At 41.8% G+C, this 22,503-nt stretch overlaps 1 protein-coding gene across 1 annotated transcript in view; it reads left to right on the plus strand.

The window, feature by feature from the left end:
- Positions 1–373: 373 nt before the first annotated feature.
- The window catches only part of LOC138851838 (glucose dehydrogenase [FAD, quinone]-like), a gene marked incomplete at its 3' end in the record, with an annotated part of 31,393 nt that continues 9,263 nt past the window's right edge, over positions 374–22,503 (plus strand). The window contains exons 1-5 of the mRNA XM_070081335.1: positions 374–674; positions 9,114–9,319; positions 10,083–10,272; positions 10,553–10,687; positions 12,273–12,394. Of these exons, the coding sequence (XP_069937436.1) occupies positions 665–674; positions 9,114–9,319; positions 10,083–10,272; positions 10,553–10,687; positions 12,273–12,394 (663 nt within the window). The remainder of the gene's footprint in view (positions 675–9,113; positions 9,320–10,082; positions 10,273–10,552; positions 10,688–12,272; positions 12,395–22,503) is intronic.

The raw sequence follows: 22,503 nt of genomic DNA on the forward strand, positions 1-22,503 counted from the left end.
GAGAGAGATATACGCACTAGGAATATGATAAACTCGGTGGTATTCGATACCGACCATATGACGAATTAGACAAGTGAAACATCTAGGTATCTTTACCTGTAGACGTTTCGCCATCCATAGGCTGGATAATTCCAATCACCCATAGATGTAATTAGGTCTAAGGTCTTGCCTAGAAGGGAAGTGGGCAATGAATGGATGTCTAGGGCAATTGGTGTAAATTACTGGCTAAACAGGTCACATGGACATACTAGAAATATATATAGCAAATTGTGGAAGATAAGAGATAAGGTAATCAGTCCCTCAGGCTCAGGTGATAAGCACCGTTGTCTAAAAGAATCTGAACCACAAAAAGAGTAATGCTTATATACTGAAGTCAAGTGAGGTGCAGCAGACGAAGGCATTGTCACTGGTAGGAGGAACTGTCCGAGAGTTGGGACCAAGTAGGTTGTGCTGATGTTCTCTGTTTCATGATTCCTTGATACAGAGGACATCACCACAAGCCTACCAGTGGCAATGCCTTCTGAGGGACATCCGGACTCCAGCATACAAGCGCCAATCTTCTTACCTGTGCTTCAGAGTCAAGACAACAGTGCGCATCACCTGCATCTAGGCTGAGGAACTGATAACCTCACCTTCCACCTTCTGTTGATAAAGCCACTGGATAATGTTTACAAGTAAAGATACCCAGATGTTGCACATGTGTCTGATTCATCAATTTGCACATAGGAGGCCTGGTCACGGACCGGGCCGCGGGGGCGTTGACCCCCGGAACTCTCTCCAGGTAAACTCCATGTAATATGTTACTATGTATGATAATTGTACTTATTTGTACCTTTACCTAAATAAACTTAATTACATACTAATCCTTCAATATCTCTGTGTATAAACACCGAAATGTGTATATCTCTCAGACACTAGGATGTATACACTGAGAGTAGATTAATTCAGTAAGTTAGGATTTTGCCGAGGACAAGATAATAAGATTTATTCGGATTTTTAACCTGGATGGTTAGCCACACAGGATAACCCAAGAAAGTCATTGTGGTCCTTTAATTTTGTCCCCCAGGATGCAACCCACACTAGTCTGCTAACACCTGGGTACCTACTTACTACTAGGTTAACATGGACAACAAATATAAGGAAACGTGCCCAACGTTTCTACTCGGCCGGGGATTTAATCATACACAATCAGTGTGAGGCGAGAGCGTTGCTGAGCCACGGGGTCTGCCTTATTTCCACTGTGAGCCTTTAATCCTCTCACTCAGGATATAACTCACACATGGGTACCTACTATTTACTAGGTGAATTAGGGCAGCAGATGTAAGCAAACGTGGCCTACGTTTTCAGTCGTGCCGGGTATCGAATCCCCGTTCCTCAGCGTGTGAACCGAGTCGGCAACGAATTAAGATACGAGACAGTTATGTGAATGAAGGTGATGGTGGAACTTTCCCCTGATGATAATTGCAGATCAAGAGATGAGCTTTCAAGCACAGGATGACATGACAGTTAGATTAACTGATGGGTAATGCGATCCATTGTTGTTTTTATAAAGGAGTGGATAACCTTGCATACGTGCATAAGTGGTTGCCTAGTCACTAAGCGGGTCGCTATCTACTCAAGACCCGCTCAGCTGGTATTTCGTGATTCCTGACGCTGGTCGTCACCTAGCCCAGTCCCCCCTCAGCTGATATTTTCATGATTCCTGACGCTGGTCGTCACTTACCCAAGACCCCACTCAGCTGATATTTTCATGATTCCTGACGCTGGTCGTCACCTAGCCCAGTCCTCCCTCAGCTGATATTTTCATGATTCCTGACGCTGGTCGTCACTTACCCAAGACCCCACTCAGCTGCATGATTCTGACGCTGGTCGTCACCTAGACTCAGCTGATATTTTCATGATTCTGACGCTGTCGTCACTTTCGTGATTCCTGACGCTGGTCGTCACACTAGCCCTGAGTACCCAAGACCCCACTCAGCTGATATTTTCATGATTCCTGACGCTGGTCGTCACTTACCCAAGACCCCACTCAGCTGATATTTTCATGATTCCTGACGCTGGTCGTCACTTACCCAAGACCCCACTCAGCTGATATTTTCATGATTCCTGACGCTGGTCGTCACTTACCCAAGACCCCACTCAGCTAATATTTTCATGATTCCTGACGCTGGTCGTCACTTACCCAAGACCCCACTCAGCTGATATTTTCATGATTCCTGACGCTGGTCGTCACCTAGCCACGACCCACGTCAGGAGGCATTTCCACGTTTCCTGACGAGCGAAATATAGCTACCATGTGTTATTACACCCTTGTCCACGTTAAACACACATCATTAAAATTAGAAGTGAAAGCCAATCCAGAAGTCAGATTCAATTACAGGTTGCCTTATCAACCAGGCTTTTGCTGTCTCCCTCAGGCCTTCATAGGTATCACAGCCTGGCTGATCTGGCACTTGTTGCAGAAATCAGTTCAATTTCTTCTTGAAAATTAACAAGTCAACTTGAAGTCAGCATATACAGCATACATAAACAATATGTTTGATAAAAGGACACAAGTGCAACTAATGTGACATTTTATTGTGGCAACGTTTCGCTCTCCACAATAAAATGTCACATTAGTTACACTTGTGTCCTTTTACCTAACATATTGTCGGTAATTGTACCAGTATTAATAACGACGTAAACATGAATGTGGTCTCCCTAAACACACAAATTTTGGTTATATTAAGTTGGGTGGAGAGGACGAGGCAACACATGCTCCTGCGAACCTTTAAGGTTTTTCCCTGTAATTAATGTATGTGGACAAAAACGTTAACAGTAATGCAGAGCAACACACAAATAACCAACAGTCAGGAGAGAGGAGCTTACGACGACGTTTCGGTCAGACTTGGACCATTTACATAGTCCCATAGTGTGACTTTGTAAATGGCCCAAGCCTGACCGAAACAACGTCCTAAGCTCCTCTCTCTGTGCGGGTTATGTGCAGTGTTCCAGTCACGGTATTATTCCTTTTTGTTCTTCACCAATGCAGAACATTGGTTGTACTATGTATGGTGACGCTCTCAACACCAGAAATTAAACAGAACACCACCAATAACGGTATTTTAATTCATTTCTCTCATCATGACCGCAAGACCAAACATGGATAATTCATAGGCTCTTCCTTTCGTTCGCTAACGATTTCTGACGACGAATTTCTGGCAGAATTACATCGAGAATGGTTTTGCAGCTCTCAGGTTCTTTCACGCGTCTTCAGCGTCTGCTAATTCACTCCAGCATACGTTTTCCTCTCCTGTAAATACCATCCCATTTTTCTAGTAATTTAATAATGATCTGATACGAAATATAATATTATCAGACAATACAGTGGGATCAAATCATCCATGTCCTAAATGAAAATCTGGGAAGATGTCCTAAACAACACGGATCCGAATCTTTGCCTAGAAAGAATTATCTCTGTGGCAAATGAGGTATGTTCAAGACATATTTCTTTAGTAAAAAAGAAAAGATGTAAATTAGAAAGAGAGAGACGCCCTGAATACAGGCGAAGGCGAAGAATCACAGAGCTGCTGAAAGGGGCCAGTATATCTGGAATACGAAAGAAGCCACTGGTCACAGAAATAGCAAATATCGAACTTAAGCTTAAGGAATCATGCAGGAGACAAGAAACACAGGAAGAACTTAAAGCCATAAATGAAATTGAAAGAAACCCAAAATTCTTCTTTTATGTTTAATCTAGGGGAAAAAACAGCAACCAGTATTGGACCCCTGCTTAGACGAGATGGGACTTGCATAGATGACAGTAAAGAAATGAGTGAGATACTGAAGTCCCAATATGACTCGGCGTTTTTTGAATCGTTAATCAGACTAAAGGTCGACAATCTAAATTATTTTTTTATGGCCGAGACTCAAAATTTGGTTCATTCAAACATTTCTGATATCCTAATACCACAAGACTCTGAAAAAGCAATAAATGACATACCCATGGCCTCTGCCCAAGGCCCAGACTAGTGGAACTCAGTGTTCATCAACTGCAAGAAGCCTCTTTCACGTGCCTTAAGTATTCTATGGAGAGGGAGCATGGACACAGGGGAACATCCCACAGTCGCTAAAAACAAGAGACATAGCCTGACTCCTCAAAGAAGGAACTAAAGCAATTGCAAAGAATTATAGACCGATAGCACTTACGTCCCACATCATAAAAGTTTTTGAAAGGCTTCTAAGAAACAAGATCGCCACCCAATTAGATGCCCATCAGTTGCACAACTCAAGGCAGCATGGGTTTAGAGCAGGTTGCTCCTGCCTATCCCAACTATGACATGGTCTTGGATGCTCTGGAGGACAAACAAAATACAGAAGTAGCATACACAAACTTTGCGAAAGCATAGTGTAATAATATACAAAATGCGTAATAGTAAACAGAGTAAAATCAGAGGCGGCTACAGTGAAAAGGTACAAGGTACAGTACTGAGTACTCGCTCCCATCCTGTTCCTCATATCTGACACAGACAGAGATGTAAACCACAGCACCGTATCTTCCTTTGCGGATGACACCCGAGTTTGCATGAGCATCTTCTGTCGAAGACATTGCAAGTCTCCAAACGGACATGAACCAAATTTTTAAATAGGCTGCAGAAAACAATGTGAAGCTCAACGAAGACAAATTTTAATTTCTCCACTATGGAAAACTCGATGAAATTAAAACTGTATCAGAGTACAAAACAAATTCCAACCACTCAATAGAGCGAAAAATTAATGTGAAGGACCTGGGAGTGATAATGTCAGAGGATCTCACTTTCAAAGAAAGCAATGTATCTATCACATCTGCTAGGAAAATGATAGAATGAATATTGAGAACCTTCAAAACTAGGGATGCCAAGCCACTGATGATGCTCTTCAAATCGCTTGTTCTCTCTAGGCTGGAATATTGCTGTACACTAATGGCCCCTTTCAAGGCAGGCGAAATTGCAGACCTGGAGATTATACATAGAACTTTCACGGAACGTATATGTACAATGAAACACCTAAATTACTAAGGGCAATTGAAGTCCCTCGACTTGTACTCCCTGGAATGCAGGCGAGAAAGATGCATGATACAATAAGCTTGGAAAGTCCTAGAGGGACTGGTCCCAAATCTGCACTTGAAAATCACTCCATACGAAAGCAGGAGAAGCAAGTTACCCCCCCCCCCCATGAAAAGCAGGGGCGCCACGAGTACGCTAAGAGAGAACACTAAGTGTTAGAAGTTCAAGACTGTTCAACTGCTTTGCAGCATACAAAAAGAGGATTGCCCGGTGGCCTGGTGGCTATAGCTCCCGCTTCACACACGGAGGGCCCGGGTTCGATTCCCGGCGGGTGGAAACATTCGACACGTTTCCTTACACCTGTTGTCCTGTTCACCTAGCAGCAAATAGGTACCTGGGTGTTAGTCGACTGGTGTGGGTCGCATCCTGGGGGACAAGATTAAGGACCCCAATGGAAATAAGTTAGACAGTCCTCGATGACGCACTGACTTTCTTGGGTTATCCTGGGTGGCTAACCCTCCGGGGTTAAAAATCCGAACGAAATCTTATCTTATCTTATCTTACTAGCTGTCTTCAAGAGGGAGCTGCACAGGCCTCTAAAGTCAGTACCTGGCCAGTTGGGCTGTGGTTCGTAAGTCGGTTTACTTGCGGCCAGCAGTAACAGCCTCCTGGTGGGAGGCCGTGACCCGGTCTCCCACCAGGAGGCCGGGTCACGAACCTGGCCGCGAGGGCGGTTGACCCCCGAAACCTTCTCCAGGTATGTATGGTATCCCTCCTGCATGACCAAAAGTACTAGAGGATGGAGAGAGAGCTTTCTGTCTTTTTAACTTTGACGCCTATACCTAGATAATACACGATAGTCCTTAATACTGGTAGATGTAGATAGTTCTCGGCAGACAGCCTCGATGTGGAGCTCCAAATCCTCTCTCTGTATTTCCTATATACTCCTAGGGAGTGCCCAGCGTCGACCGTAGTCTCGTTCTTCCCAGAGGACAGGTAGTTGTAAAATCATGAAGATCTCAACAGACCTCACCGACACCAAAACACCACTGCTGCAGTGGTCTAAAGTATTTCATGAGGGAGATGCAGCAAGACATACCTGGGGAAGACGGATGGATGATGCCAACATAGCGTTCATCATTTGCCTCAGGCTACCTTCCTCCTTAAGGGTTGCAGGAGAGGTCATAGGGTAATGGGAAAGGTTCAGGGGTGACGTAAGAGGTGAGGTGAAAGGTGAGATATGAGGCGAGGATTCATTGCAATCATGTTATGATTACTTGAGTCAAGGAGGTAAGGTTGGGGAATGGTGCAAGAGATGGGTAGCATTATTCTAAGACGGTGTATCTGTCTCTTACCCACGAGATGTCTACACCTGGATAACACGTAAAAGCAGTAATAACGGTCTCTCCTACACCGCATCATAAATTACCAAATGACGGCTGGTTGAGTTACTATGTATAATAATCCCGGGAATGTGCAACGTCACGCCGGAGTGGGAGAAAGAAGACAGCAGGTCTGTCTGGAGATTAATAGGAGGATCAAGCCTACCCACCTGGAGGGTGTTCCATGGGTCAACACCCCCGCAACTCAGTCCTTGACCAGGCCTCTCGGTGGATCAGGGTCTGATCAACCAGGCTGTTACTATTGGCCTCACATAATACAAAGTGAGAACCACAGCCCGAGGCGTCAGGTACCGACTTCATGTATCTGTCCAGCTCCCTCTTGAAGGCAGCCAGGGGTCTATTGGTAATTCCCCTTACGATATATCACTGACATTTTCTGTTAACTTGACAGAAAGCCCCTGGTTATCCTGAGCATTTTCTCCATACTTAAAATTATCTTATAACTACAGACATTCATAAGATTAAATTTTCGACTTGAATGCTAAAGTTTACATTCTCTGTCATTAAACAGCCCTTGTGGCTTAGCGCTTCCTTTTGATTATAATAATAATAATCTGTCATTAACAATTTGGATTATGATTACTGTGGCATTTCTAATTTTTTTGTAAGACAAATTATTATAAAAGTTTGAAGTGATTGTCCTTATGTTAAAATGAAAATGATGATAATAAACATTATGAATGTTAATATGATTCGGATAGGTAGTAATAATAAATTAGATTTTAGCATAGACTATGTAAAATTTAGGGCAAATGAAGGAGATTTTTAATTTTTTTTTTAAGCAGGTGGCGGATAGGGAAGTTTTCTGCATATTTCTACTTTTTATTCTCTCGGAATTCTTAAATAAGTTGAGTCCAAGACGTGGCAGGTCAGAAATTTAATAACAATATATAATAAAATACAAAAATTAAACTTTTCTATGTTACAATATATCATATTTTCTGTTATATATTTAAACCATATATTTAGAAGTGATCGAGAGACGTTTATTACAGGACAGTGAATGACCATTTAACAGAGGAATGTGCATAACCATTTAACATAGATGAATGTGTATAACCATTTAACAGAGGAATGTGTATAACCATTTAACATAGCTGAATGTGTATAACCATTCAGCTATGTTGAATGGCTATATACAAAGAGGTACTTCTCTTCTGTATTGTGTCTGTTTTGTTGTAGTTCTCTAGGAAGAGACAGAGTGCTGAGTTAAAGTTCGTACTGCGTAAGTGTGTCTCTCTCCTCCTTTCCTCACCCTCTCTCTCTCTCTCTTTCTCTCTCTGTCCATGACATTCTGACACATGAAGCTTTCCATCGCCACCTCCAGTAACTTGGCGCCCCACGTTTCTGGTCTTCCATGCGGCTTCAGACATTCCCAGTCTATTTCCTTATGGTTGATGTCTCCCATGGTCACTAGTTTTGCATTGTCTGTGGGGGCTTTTCTGGTCACTTTTGTTATCGTGTTTACCATCACTCTTATCATCTTATTCCTGTCTTGGTCTCCTGCTGTTTAATGGTGGGTTGTACATAACCTTGGGTCCCCCAGTTCTGAGTCTCCTCACTATGTACCGTAGTTAATTTAGTATCTTTATTGTGCACCCCATACCCATCCTATATGTACCGTATTCGTCTCGTCTGTCCCCTCTTATCTCGTATACCTGAAGGGGGTTTCGGGGGTCAAGGCCCCCGCGGCCCGGTCTGAGACCACGCCTCGTGGTGGATCAGGGTCTGGTCAACCAGGCTGATTATCATGTATTCCACTTTTGTTTAATCAGTCCCTTTTAATTATTTCATATCCTGCTGGAAAGGTCGCATTTGTCACCTGCGAGAGTTTTGTCTCCGTTAGTGCTATGATATCTAGAAATACCTCTATTATTTGCTCTTTCCATTCATCACTCTTGTTATTACATCTGCATTCGTATCACATTTTGTTCCCATTCTGTTATCGTGCTCTGGGTTTCAAGTTCCTGTTCCTCTAACATTTGCTCACATAACTTGGGAATAGGCGAGGGAATAGAGGAGGTGGGGAAATGGGAGGGTGTGGGTGTAGCGAATGTAAGAATGAGAGCTAGTTGTGGGAATGGTTCATGTGAAAGGGAATGAGGTTGGGTGGGGAGCAGAGTGAAAGTTGGGGTTGTGCCTTAAGACGAGGGAGGTTGTGAGAGTCCAACACTACTAGGAGTTAAGAATGAGGGTCTAAAGGGGAAGGATACAGTTTGTTTTGAGTTATTGTGTTTGAGTGGGAAGGGGATTGCTGTGGCTTGAGAGACTTTCTGATCTTTGCGCACTCCAAGCATCTAAAACGCATCTACAATACATCTACAGTACATTTACAATGCATCTATGATGTATTAACATCTACACTACATAGTTGGACTAAGTGTAGTTTGTCATGGACCTTAGCCTAACCATATGTATATTCAGTATGTACGTGTGTGTGTGTGTGTGTGTGTGTGTGTGTGTGTGTGTGTGTGTGTGTGTGTGTGTGTGTGTGTGTGTGTGTGTGTGTGTGTGTGTGTGTATACTCTGGTTCTTCAACGTCAGCTTCCTTTTTACAGAACATGTTTTGAAAGTTTAAGTAACTAGTGCTTTATTACTCATTATTTTACTAAGGTTTTATAAATAACTTTAATTATATTTCAGCCACACTTTAATATGAGTTAATAGTTTGCCTTGTGTGGTACAGTGGGCGGAGGGACAGCAGGCAGCGTTGTGGCATCTCGTCTGTCAGAGGTGAGACAGTGGAAAGTGCTACTGCTTGAGGCTGGAGGTCCTCCTCCACCTGAGAGCCACGTTCCTGCCTTTTCCCTCACTTTCTACCTCCCCGGTAGCTACACTTGGCCTTACTACATCACTCCGCAGAAACACTCGCACAAGAGCTACGTAGGGAGGGTAAGTACAGATATCAAAGTTTACTATTAGTTAGGTACTGGGATAACGCGAGAAGTATAGACAGGTCACCTAGGACTAGTTAGGTACCTGGGTGTAGTGAAGAACGAGTCGACGACACACTTAACAGACCCAGTCTTTTGTATCAGACAATATTCATGCCTTTAAGTATATAGGACTTGATAAATACTGTATAAATACTTGTTGTCCTTAACAAGACTTATAACCTAATCTGTGTAAAATGTCTTCTAATAAAAATAGCTGACCCATCCACCTGACTTTTACATGCCCAGGTACATGGGTTCTCGCCTGCTGTTGCGGGTAGCATCATTGGCAAGACTAGACTTACGGGCAAGTCTTCTTACAACTGGTGTCCCTGTTCACCTAGCTGCATCTAGGCACTTGGGTTATTATTAGTGCCACCATTAAGTTATCCTAGAACAAAAACCTTAAAACATATTTTTTCTTGCTTACATGTACACCAGCTAGTGTCATTATCCCAAGTTGGTTACTCTGATTTACAAATCGGGGAATATAACTGATTCATACACAGTTTTACTAGATACGTTACAAAAATGAAAAATTGATGAATGTATCCTCTACATTACTGCTTGTCAACTCTTGTAGTAAGCATCAATATTTACTACCAGATCTATTTGACTAACCCGAGTTAAAATGCACATTAATTTTACTGCCACAGAGATAAATATGAATAACAGCAGATATTAGCACCTTCTAATAGTTAAAATAATAAATGTACCATCAGAGTGAGAGGTTGCTGCAAGGTCGAATGCTGGGAGGGTCGTCATCAGTGGGGGGTCTACTGTACATGCGAGGCAGCAGGAACGACTATGACCAGTGGGCAGTCCTAGGGAACCCTGGCTGGGACTACCTCTCAGTCTTACCCTACTTCAGGAAGTCTGAAAACTATCAGGGAGAGGAGAAGGGCTACAGTGGTGAGATTTCAATCAGTGTTAGTAACCGCATGTCAAAGACTCCTGTTGATAGTGTGTGTGTGTGTGTGTGTGTGTGTGTGTGTGTGTGTGTGTGTGTGTGTGTGTGTGTGTGTGTGTGTGTGTGTGTGTGTTATTTTTAAGGTCATTTTCTGTATGTCTGCCTCTCCCTGTCTGTCTCTATCTGACTGTGTGTCTGTCTCTCATAATTCCACATATGTCCCTCTTATAAATGTGCTTAAACAATTTTGCAAATTTTTTAATATTTTTGTATGAATTCCAGAACTGTACCACGGCCGAGAAGGACCCATGGCTGTGACTCCGACAAGGAAGCTGTCAAGGATGACCAAGGCTTTCCTGCAAGCTGGCCAAGAACTTGGCTACAAAATCATCGATCCCAATGGGCATGAGCAAATTGGTAAAATATAATGGCCTGACTGGCAGAAGGAATAATGAGACCCACGACACTGATTAACAGTCACACAGTGCATACACTGCAGGACCGAGGTTCTAGGACCGATAGGGATCCATTAGAAATACACAAATAACCCGCACATAGAAGAGAGGAGCTTACGACAACGTTTCGGTCGGACTTGAACCATTTACAAATTCACACTAACGAAAAGGAGAGCAGGATGGGTTATTTGTGTATTGTTCCAGTCACGATATTGTGCCTTTTTTTTTTATCCATTAGAAATGTCCTCAGGTGCAAACAATTGCGTCCTTAACTCAGTACTTTCGCTTCATGATGAATGAGACACACACATGCAATACCTGAATACCCTTACTGAGAGGAGAGTCGACTACCAGGGTCTTTATAGAGAACGAGATTTATAAAGCCGTGACTGGAGACACGTCTCTCCAATAAAGACAACTAGGTGTTGCCCATGTGTCTCATCAGTCAGCTTGGGGTAATATAAAGGTGCTCAGAATTCCCAGCCAATAACTACGTAAACATTCACCTACACGGTGAATTAGTCAGCTGAATAACAAATCAGATTAAGCATTTTTATAAATCGTTACCAACAGGTGTTAAAATATCAACTGATTTTTGACATACACCAAACAATTTTCTTTTGAAAATTCCAACACTTGCTTTATAATTAATATACACATGAATTAGCAATAACTTAGAAAAAAAAAAGGTGTCTAAATTTTAGATTCTAGCAACTTTGTCATATATAATTAACGAATATAGAGGACATATTACCATATATATAAATGCTTTACAGAAGTTTTCAATATTATAGATAAGACAAAAGTCACTATAAGTCTGATGAGAGCGTGTGTGGTGGTGGGGGGAGGGGGGGAGGGGGGAGGGGAGGGGGAGGGGAGGAGGGGAGGAGGAGTTTGAGCCACTGGTCAAGGTAAACGGCTGACTACAGAAATGAAGGTCAAGACGGTTAGGTCGACTTAGAAGGCTGACCTTGTGGTGTAAGAGGAAGGTACCTGAGACCTGCAATATTTTTAATCATTGTTAATTATTATTATTATTATTATTATTATTTATATTTATAATTTCATTATTTTGTATTTCATATTTTCATTATTATAATTTGTATATCCTAATTATATTTAGGGAGAGCGATAAACCGTAGAGGGTCACACAGCACGCGAGGGACTGGGAGGCAATGAGCTTCAATCCAAGGAAGGGGAGCACAAGTCTAATTCCTTGGATCAAGAGCCACCTTACCAGCATCCCTCCTCCTTGTGGGGGGAATGACGTGACTTGATGCTGCTAAAGGGCTCTTGATCCATGAAATTAGAGCCACTCTCCCTTTCCTCCGATTAAACTTGAGTGTCCTCCATGACCCCTGTGGGCTTAGTGCTACTCCAGCAATAATAATAATTATATAAATAAATAAAATATATATATATATATATATATATATATATATATATATATATATATATATATATATATATATATATATATATATATATGACTACGTGGTTTGTCGAGTGGCAAAATTGCGAAATTTCTTTTCATGCATCAATTTCAGGTTTTGCACCGGCGGATTATACAGTTTTTAATGGCATCAGAGGGTCCACAGCAGAAAACTTCTTACGCCCGGCAGCGTCGCGGCCTAACCTTCACATAGTTCACAGCGCCACAGTGCACAAGGTAGCAGTTGTCGTACTTTTGACAGTCCTGGACGGGACAAATTTCACTATTCTTGTCGCCCTTGGTGCTGGCAAGGGGCTCTTGATTCAGGGAATTGGAGCCATCCCCTCCTTCCCTTTCCTTGGATCAAGCTTGACTATTTCCCGGCAATAAAGACAGTGTCAGAGACGTTTCGGGACTAAGATGATTGGTAAAGTAACTTTTTTCCTCAATCTTTGTGTTATCATACGTGTACCTCCATGATCATCACTCAAGACACGTCGTATGACTCTTAATGGCTACAGTGTGTGCAACGGACAAGTGTAGTAGTAGCAGCAGTAACATACACAGCAAGGGTGGGTGTGAGTTGGACCTAACTAGCTTGTGCTACTAGGTCGGAAGCTGTGTTCCTCCCTTAAGTGACGTGTCTGACCTGACTAGGTTAGTGAGATCAGACGGTCAGTGAGCTTAAGGTCACTAAGTCAGTGAGCTTAAGCCGGTGGGAGAATTGGACCTGCCTCGCATGGGCCAGTAGGCCTGTTGCAGTGTCCCTTCTTTATGTTCTTAAGAGGCACTCCTAGGCTTCCCCAGCACTCGGGCTTAATGTCCAAAGGTGAGACTCCAAAAGGATCCTGTAGTGCTTGCTGACTCTGCATTTCCTGACATTGTTCGCTGCTATGCAGCTGCCACACCCACCGAGCCCCGTGGGGGCGGGGAATGGGGCTAGGCTTGGTGACAGCTGGTCCCAGAAGACGAGGAGACACTTGTACTTCCTCCAATGGCAGACATTTTCCAAGAGGTGGCCCGGGCCGGGACACCTCTTGGGAAAGTCCCGGGCCGGGGACACCTCTTGGGAAAGGCCCGGGCCGGGGACACCTCTTTTGAAAGGCCCGGGCCGGGGACACCTCTTGGGAAAGGCCCGGGCCGGGGACACCTCTTGGGAAAGGCCCGGGCCGGGGACACCTCTTGGGAAAGGCCCGGGCCGGGCGATTATACCGGCGAATTCTACAACCGAACACCTTATTGACTTCATTCTGGGGAATCCATCTAGCACTGACTTTCAACCGCATGATAATATTGATAAAGGCAAGTGTCTTAGAGGAGGGATATATTAGATGTATATTAGAAGAGGGTATATATTAGGGGATATATTAGGGGATATATTAGGGAATATATTAGGGGATATATTAGGGGATATATTTGAGGGATATATTGGAGGGATATATTAGGGGATATATTATTTCTGTCTCATAAACACGCTAGATAACAGGGATATCTTGCTACTCCTACTTACACTTGTGTCACACTTCACAGACACGCACATGCATATATATAAACATACATCTAGGTTTTTCTACTTTTTCTAAATAGCTCTTGTTCTTCTTTATTTCTTCTATTGTCCATGGGGAAGTGGAAAAGAATCTTTCCTCCTTAACCCATGCGTGTCGTATGAGGCGACTAAAATGCCGGGAGCAATGGGCTAGTAACCCCTTCTCCTGTAGACATTTACTAAAAAAGAGAAGAAGAAAAACTTTATAAAACTGGGATGCTTGAATGTGCGTGGATGTAGTGCGGATGACAAGAAACAGATGATTGCTGATGTTATGAATGAAAAGAAGTTGGATGTCCTGGCCCTAAGCGAAACAAAGCTGAAGGGGTTAGGGAGTTTCGGTGGGGGGAAATAAATGGGATTAAATCTGGAGTATCTGAGAGAGTTAGAGCAAAGGAAGGGGTAGCAGTAACGTTGAAGGATCAGTTATGGAAGGAGAAAAAGAGAATATGAATGTGTAAATTCAAGAATTATGTGGATTAAAGTAAAGGTTGGATGTGAAAAGTGGGTCATAATAAGCGTGTATGCACCTGGAAAAGAGAGGAATGTAGAGGAGAGAGAGAGATTTTGAGAGATGTTAAGTGAATGTATAGGAGCCTTTGAACCAAGTGAGAGAGTCATTGTGGTAGGGGATCTGAATGCTAAAGTAGGAGAAACTTTTAGAGAGGGTGTGGTAGGTAAGTTTGGGGTGCCAGGTGTAAATGATAATGGGAGCCCTTTGATTGAACTTTGTATAGAAAGGGGTTTATAGGTAATACATATTTTAAGAAAAAGAGGATAAATAAGTATACAAGATATGATGTAGGGCGAAATGACAGTTTGTTGGATTATGTATTGGTAGATAAAAGACTGTTGAGTAGACTTGAGGATGTACATGTTTATAGAGGGGCCACAGATATATCAGATCACTTTCTAGTTGTAGCTACACTGAGAGTAAAAGGTAGATGGGATACAAGGAGAATAGAAGCATCAGTGAAGAGAGAGGTGAAGGTTTATAAACTAAAAGAGGAGGCAGTTAGGATTTTAGATTTAGATTTTGCCACCGAAGTGGCTAGTTTATTGTGCACCCCATATCCATCCTGTGGACGGTAGCGCGAGAGCATATGGATACACAAAAGGCCTAGGAACTAGGCCCCAAAGGGTTAACAGGAATACATATGGATTTATATCTACCTATCTATAGTTCACTTATCTGTTGCAAGCAAATTTAGGAAATTTGCTTAGTATATCTGGTATCTTATTTTCATTAATAAGATATCTTGACATGTCACATAGGTTATTATACTGTCTGTCTCTGTATTCCTCAGTAAGTGGACAATTAAGCACAGTGTTCAAGACAGTGACAATATGCCTGATCACATAATTTACATTTAGTTTGATCATCTGTGTGTCTCCCAAACTGCCAGAAGTACTTGTAACCAAGCCTAAGCCTGGCCACTACAACATCAGTCAGTCTGTTCACATTGCAAGTTGCTCCATAAACACACTTATCTACGTTCATGTTATTATAGTGGGTTATAGATCTACTCAGGCTTCTAACTGCATTCCTATAACAATCATTTTCATTATTTCTCTCCTAATGTTGTTCCTAATGCTAGACACAGACATACCAAAGTTATATTCTACATTCTCCTTCTAGGTACTCTTCGTGGCTAACATATCAACTTTATCACGAAGGAGTAATCCGATGTGTGTTGGGATCCATAGCAATTGTACATTAATTCATTTGTCCCTAATTTTTGAGTATCTATACCTGGCTTCTCCATTGAGCATGTTGTTGCAATCATTATATGAGTCAAGAGCCTTCAATGGTGACAGAGTCAGTAATGATGATAGAGTCAAGCTCAGTGTCATAGGTTAGCTTTAGCGCCATTAGGATTGCAAACAAGGAAGAGGAGCGATTGGTGGAATGATGATGTAAAGAGAGCAGTAAGGGAGAAAAAGTTAGCATATGAGAAGTTTTTACAAAGTAGAAGTGATGCAAGGAGGGAAGAGTATATGGAGAAAAAGAGAGAGGTTAAGAGAGTGGTGAAGCAATGTAAAAAGAGAGCAAATGAGAGAGTGGGTGAGATGTTATCAACAAATTTTGTTGAAAATAAGAAAAAGTTTTGGAGTGAGATTTACAAGTTAAGGAAGTCCGGCCTGCCGGTTTCCCTGAACCCCTTCATAAATGTTACTTTGCTCACACTCCAACAGCACGTCAAATATTAAAAACCATTTATCTCCATTCACTCCTATCAAACACGCTCACGCATGCCTGCTGGAAGTCCAAGCCCCTCGCACACAAAACCTCCTTTACCCCCTCCCTCCAACCTTTCCTAGGCCGACCCCTACCCCGCCTTCCTTCCACTACAGACTGATACACTCTTGAAGTCACTCTGTTTCGCTCCATTCTCTCTACATGTCCGAACCACCTCAACAACCCTTCCTCAGCCCTCTGGACAACAGTTTTGGTAATCCCGCACCTCCTCCTAACTTCCAAACTACGAATTCTCTGCATTATATTCACACCACACATTGCCCTCAGACATGACATCTCCACTGCCTCCAGCCTTCTCCTCGCTGCAACATTCATCACCCATGCTTCACACCCATATAAGAGCGTTGGTAAAACTATACTCTCATACATTCCCCTCTTTGCCTCCAAGGACAAAGTTCTTTGTCTCCACAGACTCCTAAGTGCACCACTCACCCTTTTCCCCTCATCAATTCTATGATTCACCTCATCTTTCATAGACCCATCCGCTGACACGTCCACTCTCAAATATCAGAATACATTCACCTCCTCCATACTCTCTCCCTCCAATCTGATATCCAATGTTTCATCACCTAATTTTTTTATCCTCATAACCTTGCTCTTTCCTGTATTCACTTTTAATTTTCTTCTTTTGCACACCCTACCAAATTCATCCACCAATCTCTGCAACTTCTCTTCAGAATCTCCCAAGAGCACAGTGTCATCAGCAAAGAGCAACTGTGACAACTCCCACTTTATGTGTGATTCTTTATCTTTTAACTCCACGCCTTTTGCCAAGACCCTCGCATTTACTTCTCTTACAACCCCATCTATAAATATATTAAACAACCACGGTGACATCACACATCCTTGTCTAAGGCCTACTTTTACTGGGAAATAATTTCCCTCTTTCCTACATACTCTAACTTGAGCCTCACTGTCCTCGTAAAAACTCTTCACTGCTTTCAGTAACCTACCTCCTACACCATACACCTGCAACATCTGCCACATTGCCCCCCTATCCACCCTGTCATACGCCTTTTCCAAATCCATAAATGCCACAAAGACCTCTTTAGCCTTATCTAAATACTGTTCACTTATATGTTTCACTGTAAACACCTGGTCCACACACCCCCTACCTTTTCTAAAGCCTCCTTGTTCATCTGCTATCCTATTCTCCGTCTTACTCTTAATTCTTTCAATAATAACTCTACCATACACTTTACAAGGTATACTCAACAGACTTATCCCCCTATAATTTTTGCACTCTCTTTTTTCCCCTTTGCCTTTATACAAAGGAACTATGCATGCTCTTTGCCAATCCCTAGGTACCTTACCCTCTTCCATACATTTATTAAATAATTGCACCAACCACTCCAAAACTATATCCCCACCTGCTTTTAACATTTCTATCTTTATCCCATCAATCCCGGCTGCCTTACCCCCTTTCATTTTACCTACTGCCTCACGAACTTCCCCCACACTCACAACTGGCTCTTCCTCACTCCTACAAGATGTTATTCCTCCTTGCCCTATACACGAAATCACAGCTTCCCTATCTTCATCAACATTTAATAATTTCTCAAAATATTCCCTCCATCTTCCCAATACCTCTAACTCTCCATTTAATAACTCTCCTCTTCTAGTTTTAACTGACAAATCCATTTGTTCTCTAGGCTTCTTTAACTTGTTAATCTCACTCCAAAACTTTTTCTTATTTTCAACAAAATTTGTTGGTAACATCTCACCCACTCTCTCATTTGCTCTCTCTTTACATTGCTTCACCACTCTCTTAACCTCTCTCTTTTTCTCCATATACTCTTCCCTCCTTGCATCACTTCTACTTTGTAAAAACTTCTCATATGCTAACTTTTTCTCCCTTACTGCTCTCTTTACATCATCATTCCATCAATCGCTCCTCTTCCCTCCCGCACCCACTTTCCTGTAACCACAAACTTCTGCTGAACACTAACACTACATTTTTAAACCTACCCCATACCTCTTCGACCCCATTGCCTATACTCTCATTAGCCCATCTATCCTCCAATATCTGTTTATATCTTATCCTAACTGCCTCCTCTTTTAGTTTATAAACCTTCACCTCTCTCTTCCCTGATGCTTCTATTCTCCTTGTACCCCATCTACCTTTTACTCTCAGTGTAGCTACAACTAGAAAGTGATCTGATATATCTGTGGCCCCTCTATAAACATGTACATCCTGAAGTCTACTCAACAGTCTTTTATCTACCAATACATAATCCAACAAACTACCGTCATTTCGCCCTACATCATATCTTGTATACTTATTTATCCTCTTTTTCTTAAAATATGTATTACCTATAACTGAACCCCTTTCTATACAAAGTGCAATCAAAGGGCTCCCATTATCATTTACACCTGGCACCTCAAACTTACCTACCACAACCTCTCTAAAAGTTTCTCCTACTTTAGCATTCAGATCCCCTACCACAATTACTCTCTCACTTGGTTCAAACGCTCCTATACATTCACTTAACATCTCCCAAAATCTCTCTCTCTCCTCTACATTCCTCTCTTCTCCAGGTGCATACACGCTTATTATGACCCACTTTTCACATCCAACCTTCACTTTAATCCACATAATTCTTGAATTTACACATTCATATTCTCTTTTCTCCTTCCATAACTGATCCTTCAACATTACTGCTACCCCTTCCTTTGCTCTAACTCTCTCAGATACTCCAGATTTAATCCCATTTATTTTCCCCCACCGAAACTCCCCTACCCCCTTCAGCTTTGTTTCGCTTAGGGTAGGACATCCAACTTCTTTTCATTCATAACATCAGCAATCATCTGTTTCTTGTCATCCGCACTACATCCACGCACATTCAAGCATCCCAGTTTTATAAAGTTTTTCTTCTTCTATTTTTTAGTAAATGTCTACAGGAGAAGGGGTTACTAGCCCATTGCTCCCGGCATTTTAGTCGCCTCATACGACACGCATGGCTTACGGAGGAAAGATTCTTTTCCACTTCCCCATATATATATATATATATATATATATATATATATATATATATATATATATATATATATATATATAGGTAGTAGGTTGGTAGACAGCAACCACCCAGGGAGATACTACCGTCCTGCCAAGTGAGTGTAAAACGAAGCCTGTGATTGTTTTACATGATGGTAGGATTGCTGATGTCTTTTGTCTGTCTCATAAATATGCAAGATTACAGGCATGTCTTGCTACTTCTACTTACACTTAGGTCACACTACACATACATGTACACATTTATTTATACACACTCATCTGAGTTTTCTTTGATTTTATCTTAATAGTTCTTGGTCTTATTAATTTTCCTTTTATATCCATGGGGAAGTGGAATAAGAATCTTTCCTCCGTAAGCCATGCGTGTTGTAAAAGTCAACTAAAATGCCGGGAACAATGGGCTAGTAACCCCTTTTCCTGTAAAGATTACTAAAAAGAATAAGAAGAAGAAAATTGTCAAAGTGGGAAGTCTGAATGTGCGTGGATGTTGTGCAGATAAGAAAGAGATGATTGTGGATGTTATGAATGAGAAGAAGCTGGATGTCCTGGCTTTAAGTGAAACAAAGCTGAAGGGGGTGGGAGAGTTTCAGTGGAGAGGAATAAATGGGATTAGGTCAGGGGTTTCAAATAGAGTTAGAGCTAAAGAAGGAGTAGCAATAATGTTGAAGGATAAGCTATGGCAGGAAAAGAGGGACTATAAATGTATTAATTCAAGGATTATGTGGAGTAAAATAAAGATTGGATGTGAAAAGTGGGTTATAGTAAGTGTGTATGCACCTGGAGAAGGAAGAAGTGTAGAGGAGAGAGAGAGATTTTGGGAAATGTTGAGTGAATGCGTGGGGAGTTTTGAATCAAGTGTGAGAGTAATGGTGGTTGGGGATTTCAATGCTAAAGTGGGTAAAAATGTTATGGAAGGAGTAGTAGGTAAATTTGGGGTGCCAGGGGTAAATGTAAATGGGGAGCCTTTAATTGAGCTATGTGTAGAAAAAAAATTTGGTAATAAGTAATACATATTTTATGAAAAAGAGGATAAATAAATATACAAGGTATGATGTAGCACGTAATGAAAGTAGTTTATTGGATTATGTATTGGTGGATAAAAGGTTGATGGGTAGGCTCCAGGATGTACATGTTTATAGAGGGGCAACTGATATATCGGATCATTATTTAGTTGTAGCTACAGTTAGAGTAAGAGGTAGATGGGAAAAGAGGAAGGTGGCAACAACAAGTAAGAGGGAGGTGAAAGTGTTTAAACTAAGGGAGGAGGAAGTTCGGGTGAGATATAAGCGACTATTGGCAGAAAGGTGGGCTAATGCAAAGATGAGTAGTGGGGGGATTGAAGAGGGTTGGAATAGTTTTAAAAATGCAGTATTAGAATGTGGGGCAGAAGTTTGTGGTTATAGGAGGGTGGGGGCAGGAGGAAAGAGGAGTGATTGGTAGAATGATGAAGTAAAGGGTGTGATAAAAGAGAAAAAGGTAGCTTATGAGAGGTTTTTACAAAGCAGAAGTGTTATAAGAAGAGCAGAGTATATGGAGAGTAAAAGAAAGGTAAAGAGAGTGGTGAGAGAGTGCAAAAGGAGAGCAGATGATAGAGTGGGAGAGGCACTGTCAAGAAATTTTAATGAAAATAAGAAAAAAATTTGGAGTGAGTTAAACAAGTTAAGAAAGCCTAGGGAAAATATGGATTTGTCAGTTAAAAAACAGAGTAGGGGAGTTAGTAGATGGGGAGATGGAGGTATTAGGTAGATGGCGAGAATATTTTGAGGAACTTTTAAATGTTAAGGAAGAAACAGAGGCAGTAATTTCATGCACTGGTCAGGGAGGTATACCATCTTTTAGGAGTGAAGAAGAGCAGAATGTAAGTGTGGGGGAGGTACGTGAGGCATTACGTAAAATGAAAGGGGGTAAAGCAGCTGGAACTGATGGGATCATGACAGAAATGTTAAAAGCAGGGGGGGATATAGTGTTGGAGTGGTTGGTACTTTTGTTTAATAAATGTATGAAAGAGGGGAAGGTACCTAGGGATTGGCAGAGAGCATGTATAGTCCCTTTATATAAAGGGAAAGGGGACAAAAGAGACTGTAAAAATTATAGAGGAATAAGCTTACTGAGTATACCAGGAAAAGTGTACGGTAGGGTTACAATTGAAAGAATTAGAGGTAAGACAGAATGTAGGATTGCGGATGAGCAAGGAGGTTTTAGAGTGGGTAGGGGATGTGTAGATCAGGTGTTTACATTGAAGCATATATGTGAACAGTATTTAGATAAAGATAGGGAAGTTTTTATTGCATTTATGGATTTAGAAAAGGCATATGATAGAGTGGATAGAGGAGCAATGTGGCAGATGTTGCAAGTATATGGAATAGGTGGTAAGTTATTAAATGCTGTAAAGAGTTTTTATGAGGATAGTGAGGCTCAGGTTAGGGTGTGTAGAAGAGAGGGAGAATACTTCCCGGTAAAAGTAGGTCTTAGACAGGGATGTGTAATGTCACCATGGTTGTTTAATATATTTATAGATGGGGTTGTAAAGGAAGTAAATGCTAGGGTGTTTGGGAGAGGGGTGGGATTAAATTATGGGGAATCAAATTCAAAATGGGAATTGACACAGTTACTTTTTGCTGATGATACTGTGCTTATGGGAGATTCTAAAGAAAAATTGCAAAGGTTAGTGGATGAGTTTGGGAATGTGTGTAAAGGTAGAAAGTTGAAAGTGAACATAGAAAAGAGTAAGGTGATGAGGGTGTCAAATGATTTAGATAAAGAAAAATTGGATATCAAATTGGGGAGGAGGAGTATGGAAGAAGTGAATGTTTTCAGATACTTGGGAGTTGACGTGTCGGCGGATGGATTTATGAAGGATGAGGTTAATCATAGAATTGATGAGGGAAAAAAGGTGAGTGGTGCGTTGAGGTATATGTGGAGTCAAAAAACGTTATCTATGGAGGCAAAGAAGGGAATGTATGAAAGTATAGTAGTACCAACACTCTTATATGGGTGTGAAGCTTGGGTGGTAAATGCAGCAGCGAGGAGACGGTTGGAGGCAGTGGAGATGTCCTGTTTAAGGGCAATGTGTGGTGTAAATATTATGCAGAAAATTCGGAGTGTGGAAATTAGGAGAAGGTGTGGAGTTAATAAAAGTATTAGTCAGAGGGCAGAAGAGGGGCTGTTGAGGTGGTTTGGTCATTTAGAGAGAATGGATCAAAGTAGAATGACATGGAAAGCATATAAATCTATAGGGGAAGGAAGGCGGGGTAGGGGTCGTCCTCGAAAGGGTTGGAGAGAGGGGGTAAAGGAGGTTTTGTGGGTAAGGGGCTTGGACTTCCAGCAAGCGTGCGTGAGCGTGTTAGATAGGAGTGAATGGAGACGAATGGTACTTGGGACCTGACGATCTGTTGGAGTGTGAGCAGGGTAATATTTAGTGAAGGGATTCAGGGAAACCGGTTATTTTCATATAGTCGGACTTGTGTCCTGGAAATGGGAAGTACAATGCCTGCACTTTAAAGGAGGGGTTTGGGATATTGGCAGTT

This window comes from Cherax quadricarinatus, unplaced genomic scaffold (assembly GCF_038502225.1).
Source record: "Cherax quadricarinatus isolate ZL_2023a unplaced genomic scaffold, ASM3850222v1 Contig2368, whole genome shotgun sequence".
Taxonomy (NCBI): domain Eukaryota; kingdom Metazoa; phylum Arthropoda; class Malacostraca; order Decapoda; family Parastacidae; genus Cherax; species Cherax quadricarinatus.